At 35.4% G+C, this 16522-nt stretch overlaps 1 protein-coding gene across 4 annotated transcripts in view; it reads left to right on the top strand.

Annotated features, from left to right (window-relative positions):
- Positions 1-16522, top strand: part of KCNT2 (potassium sodium-activated channel subfamily T member 2) — a 114966-nt gene that overhangs the window by 66222 nt on the left and 32222 nt on the right. For all 4 annotated transcript variants that reach the window (XM_021525065.3, XM_021525067.3, XM_021525066.3 and 1 more), the window contains exons 12-17: positions 507-643; positions 2419-2482; positions 7118-7226; positions 12481-12589; positions 14850-14906; positions 15966-16115. In XM_021525065.3, coding sequence (XP_021380740.2) covers positions 507-643; positions 2419-2482; positions 7118-7226; positions 12481-12589; positions 14850-14906; positions 15966-16115 — 626 coding nt within the window. The remainder of the gene's footprint in view (positions 1-506; positions 644-2418; positions 2483-7117; positions 7227-12480; positions 12590-14849; positions 14907-15965; positions 16116-16522) is intronic.

Raw genomic sequence — 16522 nt, forward strand, 5'->3', positions numbered from 1 at the left:
TGGAAACAAAGAAGAAAAGCCCTAATACTACACAGGTAACTTAAAGGGCTTATATACATTCCCTTCACAGCTGAAATTGAGTTGGACTCAATGATCTTGGAGATCTTTTCCAGCTTTAATGTTTCTGTGCACTGAGAGGCTGAAGGATACAGATGGTGTACTGCATCCAGTGCCATTTTCCTATCTGCAGAAATTTCTGTGTTGCAGAAAGGAAGATTTCTGTGACCAGCCTGGCCTAAGCTCTCACTCTCCTCTCCCACATTCCATTTATCCCTCCTTTTCATTTGCACACTTAAGGATCCTTCAAACCATCCTTGCTTTTCCTTTTCCAAGTAGCACAGGAAGCAGTTTGGATTGGCCCATTAATGTGAAGGAGAAATTTTGAGGAAATAAATTCTGCCTGTCAGCGTCTTATCCAAGACATTTTTGACATCTCAAGTCACTGTTGACTCATTCTCCAGCAACATTAACCATTACTATTTCCCCTTTTTTTTCTATTTTGACAGGACTATTATGTGGTTATTTTGTGTCCTACGGAGATGGATGCTCAGGTCCGAAGGGTGTTACAAATCCCAATGTGGTCCCAAAGAGTTATCTACCTGCAAGGCTCAGCCCTAAAAGATCAAGACCTATTGAGAGCTAAGTAGGCAAATATTGACCATTCTTTTTTACTATTTCATTCATACTGTTTGATAAATAACTTTAACAAGCAAAAAAAGCTGTGCTAGAAGGAAAGCCATGTTTATTTAGAAGGCGAAGCAAAGCTCTTTGATAGAACTTGTTTTCCTTAATATCTGAAATTTTAAACCCAATGTACAGTTTTGTTTTTTTAAGTTCAGCCAGTTTGTAAGTAGCTGTTCCTCTATACATACCTGAACTCTTCAGGGTCCTCCTCTTACCACATACTTCCACCACTTCTAAGAGATGCTCTCTGCCAATTAATAGTGAATGACATTTATCAAAACACATCAGTCAAGTACAGTTCCTCACACACACCAGTGAGGCTCAATCAGTGGAGCTGCAAAGGAATTCACAGTGGTATTCATGCAGAAGGGTCATCTCTTTAAACTCTCCAAAGAGAGGGAAAGGTGATTCTTAGCAAATAACTGATTTAACTCATCTGCATTGCTCTGTGTTGTAGATAACTAAAATTAAGCCATTACTTGTCTGGCTATTTGTGTCATTCTTTACCTGAGGGGAGTTATTTCCAAGAATCTCATCTGTGAGAGGCTTCATTTACCTTCTCAGACTTCTGCCACTGAAAAAACAGTTTTTAAAATTTGACAAGACAAGAAAGCTTTGTTCAGGATTAAAAATTTTCTTTTGGAGAGATCTTTCTTTTTTTTCTTTCTGCTTTCTTGCTGATTTCAAGAAGGAATTCATATGTGGATTTAGCTGACATTTGTTCTAAACATTACAAGAATTAAAATTAGGCTGTTCCCTAAATATAATCTTGAATTTCACTTATAATAACCTGGAGGTAGTCAGCTGTGGAACTGTGCTTTTTCCTGCAGAACATGTAATTGAATGTACCTGTCACAGAATAATTTTCAACCTCTCCTGAGGGAAGAAGCATAGTGGGAATTTAATAGAACCAAATACCCAGTACCCGAGACGTTTGGTGTATTTCTTTTTAATGAGAACATAATGTACTGAGGAGCTTACAAGGCACATGATAAAATTCTTCTAATAAATAAAGTTATGTTTACCAACAACAACAAAATAATCAAGAAGGGTCTCATTATCAAAATGTATCTGTATTTTATATGTGAACCAATGTCAAAATAACATGATAAAGGTAACACCAAAAAGTAGAGGAATACCAACAGTTGGGTGACTGCATCAGTACTGAACAGCCAATTAACAAGACTACATTTTTGCAAAAAAATCTAATTTTATTGCAATTTTTCCTGTAACTTTGGTAAAGACCCTGTCTTCCCAGGACTACTCCTTTGCTCAGCTGAAATTACTCATAGAGCTCCCATGATTTCTTCTAATCAAAGACATAGTGAACTAGAATAGTTAATTTAATGCATATGTACACAGAAATGGCTGTTATTTATGCCAAACACACTATTCGTGTACATCTACTGAACTTTCTGCTCACACTAGGCAAGACAAGTCTATTAGCTGCCCCTTCTTGTTTATTCTTACCACTAATAACTTGTGCATATTGCACTCTTAACACACCAGGCAGAATGGTGCTGTTTATTCACCTTCCATATTCATGACAGATAAATACTTTGCAAATTAAGTTTGAGGCCACTCTGCTTTTACTACTTGGACACAGCTTTTACTGTCACCAGTGTAAGAGCTGAGAACAGACTCAAATTTGTGTTCTGTTTCTCTGTGCAAGACTCTGACTGTGAGACATGAGTACCTGCTTGCGCTGTGACAGCTTTGTCTCCTCTCTTCCAGGATGGACAATGCTGAAGCCTGTTTCATCCTGAGCAGCCGCTGTGAGGTGGACAGGACAGCAGCTGTAAGTTGGGGAAGGAAAAATGAGAGGATGGACAGGTTTTACTGCCCTTACTCCCCTCTCAGCTCTTTTTTATGCAACAAGGGCAGAATAGCATAAAAGTACCCTCATAGTAGATACATAGATACATTGATAACTGGTCATTAATCACTTCCAAGAATGGTACTTTGTCAATATTCAAAGTACTTGAACTGCTGTAGATATTCAGTTTAATCAGTTGTATTTATTAAATCAGAAAAGAGACTTCGACTGACTAGTATACTCACAACTAATGAAGTAAAGCCTGAACTCAACTTTATAAATAAATTTGTGACTAATACAAGTAACCACTATATATGAGACTATTTGACAACTTTTCTTTCATATTGGCCAATTAAAAAAAAAAAAGAAAAATGGCAAGATTCTTTAAATAAGTTTCTATGGGTTTGCCCATGCTGGTTGTTATTTGCAGTCAGGTAAGTTACTGTCCACAAATGAACACAGCTAATACAAACTTCTGTGCAGTGCCTCTTTGATAAAAGAATAAAACTGCATGAACTAGAAGTCTTCCAGCTAATGACATTATCTACTGATCACAGATATCCGGAACAAAATTCCACTTAGAATGGATTTATGAACATAACTTGAAATCTTTCACCATATGCACTACAGTAAATTCTTGCAGTCTTTCCTCATTCAGTTCAATCTTGAACTCCAAAGGGGTTCAGTATTAGTCTGAATATCCCTGAAGATGCTTATGAATTACCTAACAAGACAGAACCAGTATTTATAATTCAGTAATTATGTTTTAAGCAATCTCAACTAAAAATACTGTTTTGGTGCTACATTGTAAGAAATAGAAATTATTTTCCTAAATGTTGAAAAGAGATATAGTTAAAAAATGGGAAATGAGATCTTTCCATTGTATCTGTAGCATTACTTAATATATTTTCTATCACTTACTAGTTTATCTGGCATCAGAACTTAGTTAAAATAGCTTAGCTAAAGATCCTGTTCTGGACCCATCCCTTGCAGAAATTCACTGAGTTCCCTGAGACATAAACCTGTGCTCCTGCTATAACATTTAAACTTACTGACCTAAGGACTTTGAATTTGATTAATCAGCAATAGACTCCTGAAAATACAGCAGTGAAAGTCACTGAACTGGCAGTAAGTAATCCCAGAGCAGTCAAGCAAGGCAGACCTACTGCTTGGGAGTGACAAAGGGTCTGGGATATTTGAAATTAAGAACAAGCAAGAGTTCTTGGAAATACCTTGAAAAGTACCTGTGACTTCTAGGAGACTGAGAAATTCAAAAATAGCCCAACTGTCTTATCTAAATCAGCCATGAATTCAGAATAAATCAGCTACAACATCTCATTTCACATAATGCACTTGAGAGTTGCGCCGTGGTTACAAATGAGAAATCCCATAAAATCAGAGTGTGTGATTTACACTGCACTGGGAAGGTTTATGCAGCATTAAGGACAGCAACACCACCAGTCAGCTGTTCATCTCTGCTCATAACTGCTCTAGATTTTATGCAAAGAAGAGACAATTTTCAGCTCTGCTGGACTGTGCTGTAGGGCAGCAGTGGGCTCTGCATGGAGCTCCCAGAGCTCCCATCCATTGTGGCCAGCATGCTGCAGGTTTGGCTCTGGAGCCATGGGCCACTGCAGCTCTTCCTGTCTGCCCTCAGGAAACAGCAGAAAAATCACCTGGCACACTTCAGCTGCCACTACAGACCTGTCAAATCTCATTTCTCTTTGTACCTGGAGCACACAGACAGGCACATCTCACCAAAGACTCCTGGTCCCTTCCCCTGGGCCACAGTGATATCTCAGGGTCAGTGGAATCTGAAACTTTGAAACAGTGTCACCTCTCTGCCTTGTTATGTCTTTTGCTGTCAGATTACCTTTTCACAAAGAATGCAATTATTATACTGGAAGTAGAAAATTCCTAAATTTTTAAAAAATTATTTTGTCTTGCTGCCCCCTAGGGCTGTGAAATGAAATTTATTGAATTTCCTCCACTGCTCCAGCCTCATGTTAGTGTACAGAAGGTTGGTTTGTCACAGGGCTGAAGGAAGTTCAGCTGTCATCCCAGTAACAATCTTTATAAGTACAACTGATTTTCCACCCTGCTGTTGTTGAGAAGCTGACAAACTGCTAAAAGAGCCTTGGATCCTCTCCTGTGCATGACAGCTGTCAAAATAAAAGGAGGAGATTCCTGACCAGAAGAGCTGTTGTTACTCAAGTGATTTTTTTGAAGCCCTTGAGGTTTTTTATCCCCTCAGCTACAGTGCTCAAGCAGATTTACTCATTTGCTATGGAAACCCCTGGCTATTCATTGCTTGCTATTTTGTTAGTTAATAATTTCTAGTGACAACACTTCTGCTGTTGCTGAGAGCTTTGTTCTGAGGCTTTTGGAAAATTCAGAGATGGTCCAATTCAAGCTTGCACCTTTTTTTTTTTCCCCTTTCATTAATCAAATTGTGTGACTCTACTGTACTTGTAATCTAAAATACAGTGCCTTAATAGCATCACAATATGGATGCAAACATGGCTGGATATAACTAATATATCAAGTTATGTTTGGCAAAAAAGAGATTCAATTAACAGAATCACTTTAAAATACATATTAAATGCATTTCCTTGAGTTCTTATGATTTAAATACACCCACTTTAAAACTTGCAGCTTTTCATATGCGAACTTAAATATCGCCTCTGTATTAATCACCATTTGTATCCGTGGTAATTTTTTGATCACTGACTGCAGTTCATTGTGTGGAGGTCACATAGAAGGGAATATATTTTTCACTCACCTTCCAAAGAAACAAATGGAAACAGAAGCATAATTTTGTTTCAGGTACCTCTATTTGTTGTGTGTACATATATACCATATATTGGGAGAAAGGTGAACATTTTTTAAAGTGACTGCAATATAGCATAGAAATTGCTACAATTTTAAAATACAGAGCCACAATACTATATGAAGAGGCTGAATCTAAGAAATCACTTAAGATGCCTACCTGTATTTTACTTTCTCTTCCCTGGAGTGCTTCTTCAGGGTGGAATTTGGGAGAATAACTGAGCAAAAAACTTGGGAACCAAATAACAAGCTTTTGTACACAAACATACAGATAGACCAAGTGGAAAGAGAAAAAAAGAAACAATAATGCAAGGTCATTAGATGAACAGTGCATATCCCCTGAATTGGTATGGCTTGTTTGAATTTTTAACAAAATAGTGTAATTTGAATCATTTTATAATGAGATCTTCATTCTTATATTTAACAAACATTGCATATTATGATAAAACCAGACTTTAAAAATATAATTAAAAAATCCAATAAAATATCTAACATAGAGATTTCTAGGCATGTAACATAGCTATGTGACAACCATCTAGCATATTACCCAGTCATTTGCTGCTTCTAAGCTGTGTTGGTGTGACATTATCTTAAGAAAAACAGAAAAAAACCCAACAGCGCACACACACACACACAAAAATCCTGAGGAGGGTAATTTGCCATATGCTATGGAAAAGTAAAAAAAAAAAATATGGCTGCATACAAGGAAAACCTACAGCAGGTTAAACCCAAGCTTTTAAATCTCCTGACTGGGCAGAACAATCCTACTCCTATGAAACTACTGGTAAGAAAAATGTGAAATCAGATATTTTGCCATCCTCTTATGACTCCATTTTAGTTTTTCTAGTAGAAAAAGTACTTGCTAACATCTCAATTGATAATAAAATATTATAGTTTTAAAATGTCAATTTCACTCTGTTCCAGGCAGAGATTTTCCCTTGTGTTCAGGAGTCTGAAACCTTTTCTTACTGCTGATGCTGCAAATGTAATGAACCATTCTTTATATTTTAACTTTAAATATCACCAGTTTCATGACTAGGCAAGGCATTTCAATCCAGGCATGGCTTCATACATATAGCTCTTTATTTCTTTTTGTTTTGAAATAAACAAAAAACGATGGATGATAAACTGGAATTAGTCTTACTTCACAAAATTCAAAATATGAATGCATTATCACATAGATGACTTTTATGGATAGCAGCACTCATCCTTGCAGTTAACTCCTTCTGGTCATGTGGTAACAAGAACAAAAACAGCCTGAAAAATCTCTTGGAATCTTTGGTTAATAGCTGGCTACATCCTGACATCAGTTGTGCAAATGTTTTAGTTCCACAAAAATTCAGATCTGCTTTTAATGAAACTTATATTTTTAGAATTACCACAATTTTAAACTCTCAGTTCCTGGTGTTGTCATTTAATGCTATTTTAATTATGAGTCTCTTTGGAAGGATGTCTGTGCTACATAATTCTTGATTAATTGGACATGACTAATCACTGCCATCTTAAGTTTTCACACAATAATTCCATATCCAAATGCTACACTTTTCCAAATAACACAATCATTAGCATTTGCAAAAAGATAGGAGAGGTCCTTATTTAGTGGAAAATTCCTAGAAATTAATAAGTAGTAGTAATTATATAACTTGCACATAAACATTCACACCAGCTGGTGCCACAGGGTCTTAAAATGAGTTTTCTTCAATGGAGCTAGTCTGATAATAGATTCCTTTTCTAATCTGACATGGTTGTTTGTATTTCATTGGCACCCCCTCGTACTCTTTCTTCTAGGATCACCAAACCATTTTAAGAGCATGGGCAGTTAAAGACTTTGCTCCAAATTGTCCTTTGTATGTTCAGATACTGAAGCCTGAGAACAAATTCCACATCAAGTTTGCAGGTAAGATTGCAGTCTTTTGAAGCACTCAATAGTGTTTAATGAACACAAGCAAAGTAAGAATCCCTGGGCATATTTACTACTTAGAAACTGTGCAGTTTTGTAAAATAATACACATCCTAGCAAGGGTAAAGACTTACTTACAAGTACTTTTAGGAATTAATAGTCTTATGCTACATAATATAGAGAGCTTGATTATTTGCTGTATAACTACTCCTTTATTCCAGATCCAGGTAAGTCTCCATCTTACTGTACCTATGGCTGTAATTCATTTCTGTCCACTAAAACATAGTTACTAAGGAGTGTATAAGAAGATCTATTCAGACTTAGTCCAACAAATGATTGAGGTAAAAATCTTGTCATTGGATTGTTTTTTACCAAGTGGTATGGAAAATATGATTTTAATTGCTTGCAAATATTTTGGAAAGAGACATATTATTTAATTCTATATCTAGTAAAATGCATGCCTTAGAAACCATGGCATAAAATGAAAAATGATGTTAAGAAATCTAAGAAAATCCACTCCTATAAGACGAGATTACGAACTTTTATTTGACAAACTATTTCTCTGCATTATATGTTTCTCTTTCTTTCTGTCTATATCCAAAAAGTCACATATGAAAGTATATAGATGTGCATATGCTCATGTGCAAAAACACACAAATACTTTTGGAGAAATAGCTCTGAAATAGAAGAGAAGCTTTCCTTTTCAGCTGCAATTTTGAAAATTCAATTTTCTTGAATGATATTCCAAGGAAGAAAAGATTGCTGATTCATGCAAAAATAAAACCAACTCTATGGAAAAATATTAGTCTCTTCCATCATCCCAGAACGTGATGAAAAAGTAAATTCCAGCAGAAGGGCTCCAGAGGAACAGTTAAAGCTGTAATTTTAAAAGCTACGGAATTTACCACTGGGTTAGAAAGAAGAAAAAACCCCATCAGTAGCAGTTCTGAAGTTATAAAAGTGAAATCTCAAGCTATGAGATAGCACAGAGGGGAATAATGCTCATGCTGTGATGAGAATGATGGTACTTTTTCATCTCCCTCTTAAAACCACCCAGCACAAACATAATCCCTTCTCCCTTTGCCATGGCCGCTTTCCTTTATCAGTAACTATGTTCATTTGTTCTTCCAAATTGTGTTTTTAAGAGAGTTTCATTATTCGTAATGGCTTGTCTCTGTAGGAGCTTATATACAACTAGACTTTAAAAGAGGCAATTTTTCACGTCTTTTTGAAGTGTTATAGAATTTGGACCATATTTAAAAAATAACAAAACAGAACAAAACAAAAAAACCAACTAAAATACCCAGAAAACCTCCTTTGGTAAAATTTCTTTCAGCTGAACTTCAGCATCACCACTGGATGCTCACCTACTGCAAATGGTTAAGCACTGCTGGAACCATCAGAACAATATTTTTTGGCATACATTTTCCTGAGAGGATCTCCCTTTGGTATTAATGTCACCCAACACTTCATCATCCTGAAACATGTACCCAGTGGGGGCTGCAGACTACAGACCTGTCCAGAGTGTTTACAAGTGAAATTTGTCGCAACCATCTGGAACATTTTTCTAAGTGCTTTTCCTATTATGATTCAGAGCTGCTTTATTACTGCCGTAATGTAAAAGCTTTTTTTAAATCTGATATTCCTTGAAAAAAAGACTGTTTTCTTCCAGAGGTTTCCTAAAACAATACTGGGCATTTTTATAAACCTGAAATATTCGGTAATAGGATTTCTACTTCTTCCTTTTAATTTTTTTTCTTTGCACACAGGTTTAAGGACTAGAGCTGTAAAAAATGAATTGTTTGAATTTAGAAGACATACAACCAAATAGTCCTCCTAACTAAAGTTTAACTTTTAACTACATTAAAAATGCATAAAGCACTAGAAGCACAGTTTCTCAGCAGCTTCTCTTAGGTTGACCAGTCTTCCTAGATTGCATGAGGCAGTCCTGAAATTCAGACACTGACTGCATGTTCCTATAGGAGTAGGGAATGGTATATGGGAAAAGTAATTGTTATAATGTATTCCCATCCTGTAAACAAGATTTAAACATCCTCCCTGTCTTTAATGAGAGAATGAGAACTTATTTTTGTCCTTGAAGCAAGAGAATGGAGGCACCTTGGCCAGGCTCATATGACCTGTCAGAAAGTCAGGTTTCTTGACTTTCCACCTGATGCCACACACATCCTTGCATTCTGTGCCTTCTGATATTTTTTACAGTAGATATTAACTACTTTGTTTAAAATATTAACATACTTACATTGCCACAGTGGCATAAATATTTATCCCAGCAAAGCCCTTTGCAAGTTTAGGGTGTGAACTTCAAATACACAGCCACTACTTAACATGGCAGTGATCAGATGGGCAACTGCCTTATCTCTTAAGCTGAAATAGTTTGATTTCTCCCTAGTAATTTCCAATATAAAAATGCCTTGACATGCCCAGTTTTTCTTTCAATAATGCTGGCAGTTACATTCTTAATCTTCCCACTTCTCTGTCAAACACATAAGGCTACAAAAGGCCATGTACCCTTGGTGCAAGCTCCTGGCCTTGCATTTCAGTACAAATGAGAAATAAAGTGAAGATTTTCCACAGGGTGCAATATATTTATGCAATTCAGAGACTACTAAATTCAATATTTTCTGAGCTGAACTTAAAACTTTTATAATTTTTGTGTATATGTATATGTGCGTATATGTATTCTTTAATTTGAATATTTGGAAATTATATATAATTACAATTCCAGGAAATGGGGGTACATTTTGACATTCTATATTTATTCAAAAGGCACCCATGGATTAGCACAGATTGTTGAAGTCTGACATCAAAGCTTCAGTAGTTTATTTCAAAGAAACATAGTCCAGATTCACCAAAATGGATATTGAATGCAGCAGATGATTAATCTGTCCAATTACAGATAAAAATAGTCTAGAGATAATGGACGGGCATTTTTCTCTATCAGATCTGGTAGTGGTCATGTTAACTTATCAAATTGACAAAAGTAGGGTTTCTCAGAATAATTACACTAGGTCTAGGTCATTCTTACCACATGGCTGCTGCTACAGGCATAAATCAGTATTTTGAGTCTGTTTTCTCCTCAGTAACATCACAGAAACCATAACTCACCCCATTGCATTACTACATCCATTTGAGACAGACTTAGGAACAAAACTTCTGTCAAAATATATTTTCAACAGAAACAGCAACTTATGGAAATTCTACGTGTATTATACTAAATTTCTTTAGTATAAACTCAATCAAAATACTGCTGTTTCTGGCAAGCTGATTTGACATATTTAATATTCACCTCAAGACAAACTGCAATTTCCTGGGCGGCCTCACTGTCACAGTGGATGAGTAATTTGCTGATTCTGGTACCTGCTGTCAGGGGACACAGCCGAAGTCCCAGACCTGAGGAGTGGGAGAGCTGGAGAGCTGTCATCCAGCTTCCTCCCTGCTCCCTTCTGAAAGGTGCAGCAGATGAAGTTCTGTGTAATCCTCCTCAGCACCAGTCCTGAGCATACACAGAAAATAGAATAATGTTATATGAAAGCTATAAACTGTCAAATAATTGGAGAAACGAGCAAGGCACTTTTGATCTGTGTTTAATACAAGAACTTACCTGCAGAAGGTCAAAGTCTCCAACAAGTGCAGAAATAGTCCACAAGTCCAGCTCCAAGGCTCCTGATGTGAAAACACTTGACAACACCATGTGAATCTCTTACAGACATGATTAAGGGGCTGTTGTAAGACAGCAATCTCCGTTTGCTGTGCGCTGTATTGTTTGGTAAGATTATATTTTACATAAACATCTGCCAAAAAAGTTCACCATATATATTAGGGAGTAGAGTGCATCTGGAGATGGAAGTTACAGTTTTCATCTTCATTGTGTCATCTGTGATTTATTAACTTCCATTTGTATATATTTAGGCCAGTATGTACATTTGGGTTCAAATACAAGATCTGAAATAACAGATGATGAAATCATTACCCTGTGTATTTTTTCTTTCTTGTATTTTCAAAATGCTTAGCTATAATATGACAACATTCCATACAAAAAAATAGAGGGAGGATATCTGGCAAAATCCTATACAAATTAAAAAATAGCAAGAATTCTCTTTCTTTCAGTGTCAGGAAGTTGGTATATACTTCCATAAATCTTTGTCATCTCACTAATGGTAATGGACTGCAGATATCCCACTCAAGCCACAGACTATGCCTTACCCTCTCTGGTTTGAAATTCAAGTAGATTTATTAATGGCATATGGTCAACTAAAAGAACATATTTCTATCTGAAACATTTTGTGCAGAAAATATTTAATTGCTACAGCTGAAATATATCTACAGTAAGAAAAAACTCATTTTGTCCTACATTTGACAGTGTCTTTATATAACTAAATTCATCCCTTCCCTGTGACATTTAAATAGGTCCTGATCTTCAGAAAATAGGAGAATTATTTACTCAATTCAGTAGTAAATGATTCTGTTATTGAAAAGCCTCTAGATATTTCAAAATAAAAGGAACAGAGTAGGCACAATATGCCTTCACTTTTATTTTCAGGAAGTGTCATGCTTATAGCTATACTAGAAATTCTGTCAGGAAAGCAGCTTAGAGAGGCAAGGTGGTTCTAAGGATTTCAGTGACACGTTGGTGAAACCAGAAGCAGATGTGCATAGTTCAGGTCTAGCTGGGGAGGTTGTTTGCCTGCCTTTACTCAGCAATTTTCATGTGCCTATGTTTTTGATCATCAGCTGTACTACTTATAATATTCTTTCTGATTAGAAGCAAATTCTGAAACCATCAAAACAACCAAAGACCAAATTCAGAGGGGAAAAATCTGACTTAGTATTAAATGCCTTCATGGTTTACAAAACCTCTCTGACTTTGTTTCAACACTGACAAGCAGTTAGAAATTTTGTGCTTATCCCTTTTTATTGCCATTTCAATACTGTCACAGGTATATGGGAATTACATTAAAGAATAATTTCTATTTCCTTTTCATGCTATCAGCAAGCACTGGGGAGCATTTAACTGTGATATGGATTTAAAACAGTAGCCATCCATGTTAGATAGCATAGATGGGGAGAATCATACACAGCTGATTTCCAAGGTTCAAGCAGAAAGTGAAGATCTTGGGCCAAATTTTGATTGATTCATCTTCACCATTTTCTTAGAAAAGGAAATGACAATTCTGTTAATTTGAAAGTATTTTTGTAAAACAATTTGTATCCTCTTTTTTTTCCCCTACAGATCATGTTGTATGTGAAGAGGAATTCAAATATGCTATGCTAGCTCTAAATTGTATATGTCCAGCTACTTCTACATTAATCACTCTGCTGGTTCATACATCTAGGGGACAGTAAGTATTTACTACCATAAAAAAACTCCCAAAGAAAAAGTCATAGCTGAAATGAAAAAAGTCATAGCTGATACTTGGAAAATAGTTTCCCCTGAATTCCCACACAACTACAGTTAAAGAAAAAATGGAACTTTCTACACAATAAAAGCATCAAAATGTCTTACTCCAAGCAGTATAGTTTTGAAGAGAACACCCCCTCCCCCCAGTATTTAAGAGTTTGTTGCATGCTGTTGTGCCACTTTTACAATATATAATATGAAAAAATTGCATTTCTGGTTTAGTAGATTGAAGTATCTCTATCACAAAGTTATACTTAGGAGCACTAACAAGTCCTAAGAATACCTATTCTAATAGGTTAATTTGAAGGTCTGTTTCAATTAACTAAAAAAAAAAAATGTTTTTTTGATGACATATAGTATTTGCTCTTCTGTGCCTGTATGTTAAGAGGCAAACAAACATACATGATTTTTAATATGACCACACTGCTGGAAGGTGTGCAGAATTATGGTGTCTCTGCAGAGTGCATAGTCACAGTAGAACTTCTCTGAATTCACTAAAATAATTTTACCACATCTGGTGTATGTCTTTCATGCTGTGTTCTTGGAATAATAAGGTGTTCTTGATTGAAATGTCGTAGACACACAGATGCAATAAAGTGGATCTCTAAATATATTTGTAGAAATTGAATAGCTGCATATATACCACATAAGTCTTGTAACATCCTAACTTCTTGTTCAAGTAATCATGAACTCAGTGTGTATATATATATAATATATATAATATATATAATTATATATATAATATATATATTATATATATATTATATATATATTATATATATATAATATATATATATATATGTCAAAGCAGAGTTATTTAACCTTCTGTATGACATTTCTAGTATTCCCCTTTGCTCAGAATGAGGAAAAACAGAAATTCTTCTTGGAGCTGTTACTATTGAGAACAACAAATGTCAAGATTTTAGTGGCACTGTGCAATAGAATCTCCTAGTAAGAAGACAACAAAACATTGTTTTGATACCTGCTGAGCACTGTGGTGAAATACATTCTTTATACTTTTTTTATCTGCCTACCTTTTAATTCTGTGACATGCACAGAATCCAGAGCCTGTTCCAGTTATTTCATATTACACGGCTCTAAGAGAAGAGCAGTATTCCTAACAGTTGTCAGAGAATTTTCCTTCAGCACAAAATCAAACACAGAAAAGGGAAATGTTTTCTGCTGTACTTAGGAACTTCAGCATTTCATTGTTTAACACAGTCACATTGATCGTTTACAGATTCCCAACTGTGATGCAAAGTAACTGTCACAGAATTCAAAAGTGCTTAAGATTTCTTTTGCAATCAGAATTAATATATGTGAGTAGCATAATAAAAGTAACTGTTTTCTAGTATGGACATTGTATACTAGGAGCAAAAAGAAGAAAGTTTTTGCACAAACAGTTGTAGCATTACTTTGAATCCAGAAGGATCAAAATAATGTGTGTTTCTGTAAGAATGTACAGTATGTTACTGTAAAAATACTCCTCTGTATTTATACAGAAAGACTGAAAAAGTGAAAATGTCTAGTTAGTATTTATCTATTGTAGTCATCACTCTCCAGAGCATTTATTCTCAGACAGACTCCAAAATAAGGGCATTTGTCATTGTACTGCAAACATAAAGCTGCTTTGGATTTGACCAATTTCTAGTTCAGAGTGGGTTGTTTTTTTGCTTTTCCAGATGTATTCTATTGTTGAACAAGAGATAAATTAACTGCTAGGTGTTAAAGTAGGTGAAATTACCTTTATTTGTTTATATGAAAGGTGAAGTCAGATGAGCAGTTGAGTTTGGCTAAGTAAGAAGATCAGGTGAAAGCAGATTATTTAAGTTACAAATAAAAATTTTATATACATGTATTTATAAACCAAACCAAATTAGATGTACATAATGAACATAATTGTTAAAGAGACTTCCATTGTTTATAGTGAAATTTTAAATACCTGTTAAGGACGTGCAGATAATACTGTTGTCTTCTCAGCTGTTTGTGGAATTCAAAATTTTAGTCTGTGAGACACCAAAATTCTACCTTCAATCTTAATTATAATCTCATTATCAATCTTAATTATTAATCTTAACATTTATCTTTAACTGTTTTCTGATTATTTAAATAGTAATATAACTCTAGTTGGGTTTGTGCGATAATACAAAATACTGGAAGAAAATAACCTTTCTGACTTGAAGTTAATGTGATCTTTACAGTACAGCCCCATGGGAAGCTTTCAGACAACTCACTGGAACCAAGCAGGCATTAAACAGGTGACCATTTTATTTTAGGGGGAAAAGTGAAATAAGGGAAAATGTTCTGAAATAGCATGGTTAGTTCTGCTGTTCTATACCTAGTACACTATTTGTAATGTTGCAACAAAAATGGTTTGCTTATTTTCATCTTGAAACAAAATGTTTCCATGATGAGAGTGAAGAAACATGGTTAATGGAAGAAAAATACAAATTGTGTTAAGGTATTGAGAATGTATAAATGAGCATTAAAGAAGCATGTCCCAGAATCTTGAGATCTTCACTCCAAGTGGCAAAACACAGGACAAACTTGTCAGATTCATGACCTGTCTGCACATCTGTGTATATATGCATCAGTTACCACCAGTGAAAATCATGCAGGCAGAGCCTTATTTCCACATGAAACTTAACGAGGAGTTCCCAGGAGCTTCAGGGCTACAGGTGTTGGGGTTGCTGAGGTTTGGAAATTTCCACTGAACTGTTTGCATTAAGGGCAGCAGCTGCAAAGAGTAAAGGCTGATCTGCTTTGTAATTTATTTCCTTGCACTAGAGAAGAGAAGCTCTGTACTTGTAATAGTCTACAAGACACAGGAACCAAAAATACCCAGAGGGTATAAATCACTGATAAGCAAATGCAGAAAAATCTCTCTTACAGATCAAATGACCAAAGACAAATTACTCTTTCCTACATAAGTTGTTATTAATGATACTCAGTCTGTCACAAAGCATGTGAAGAAACTGACTTTATGAATATAATGGGAATGCTGCTGGTTTTACCTGTCATATTCAAGCTGCCATGGATCTACTTATTATGGTGTGATGTCAAAGCAATTGAGCCACCTCTCTCCTGATATTAAAGTAGATACTCTTATATGTCTATTACTTAGCAGAAAATGCTCTTTAATACATTAAAATAATCTCTGTACTTATAATATTACCAAGATTTGATGTCAAATACTTCTTTCAGATTAGCTTATGGAACCTTTTCAGTAGACATTTGCAGTTTCTATTGACACGAAACACCATTCTTATTAATAAGAATTTTGTATTAAATGTTAAATTATTCTCCTTATGTTTCAGGGAGAGTCAGCAATCACCAGAACAATGGCAGAAAATGTATGGCAGATGCTCTGGTAATGAAGTCTATCACATCAGCCTGGAAGAAAGTACATTTTTTGCAGAGTATGAGGGGAAGAGTTTCACGTATGCTTCCTTCCATGCACATAAAAAGTATGTTTATTTTTCTTATCAACCATCAAAAGTTGAAAGAAATAATTAATTGTTTTGCTTGCTACATAGCTCTGCACTAAAGGCACAGTACTGCACATTGATCTGTTCCTGGGTTTAAGTATCTGGCCACTAATATGGATATATTTCTGTGAGTTGGAGCTGGTCAGGTAAAAGGTTATGTTCATTCTGTACAGCCCATCTCAGTCTAAGAGAATAGTAATCTGTAGGTATAAAGGATAGGCTGGACAACCAGAAAAAAAAAAAAGGCCATTTTCGAAGGTTTTTCAAGAACAACTATCCTTTTCCAATTCCAAAACAATCTAGAAATGAATGGGTGGGAGGATGTGTGTTTTTGGTTTTATTTATTTATTTATTTATTCAGGACTCAGCTGAAATCTGGCTTCCTT

The sequence above is a fragment of the Lonchura striata genome, chromosome 9 (genome assembly GCF_046129695.1).
Source record: "Lonchura striata isolate bLonStr1 chromosome 9, bLonStr1.mat, whole genome shotgun sequence".
NCBI lineage: Eukaryota > Metazoa > Chordata > Aves > Passeriformes > Estrildidae > Lonchura > Lonchura striata.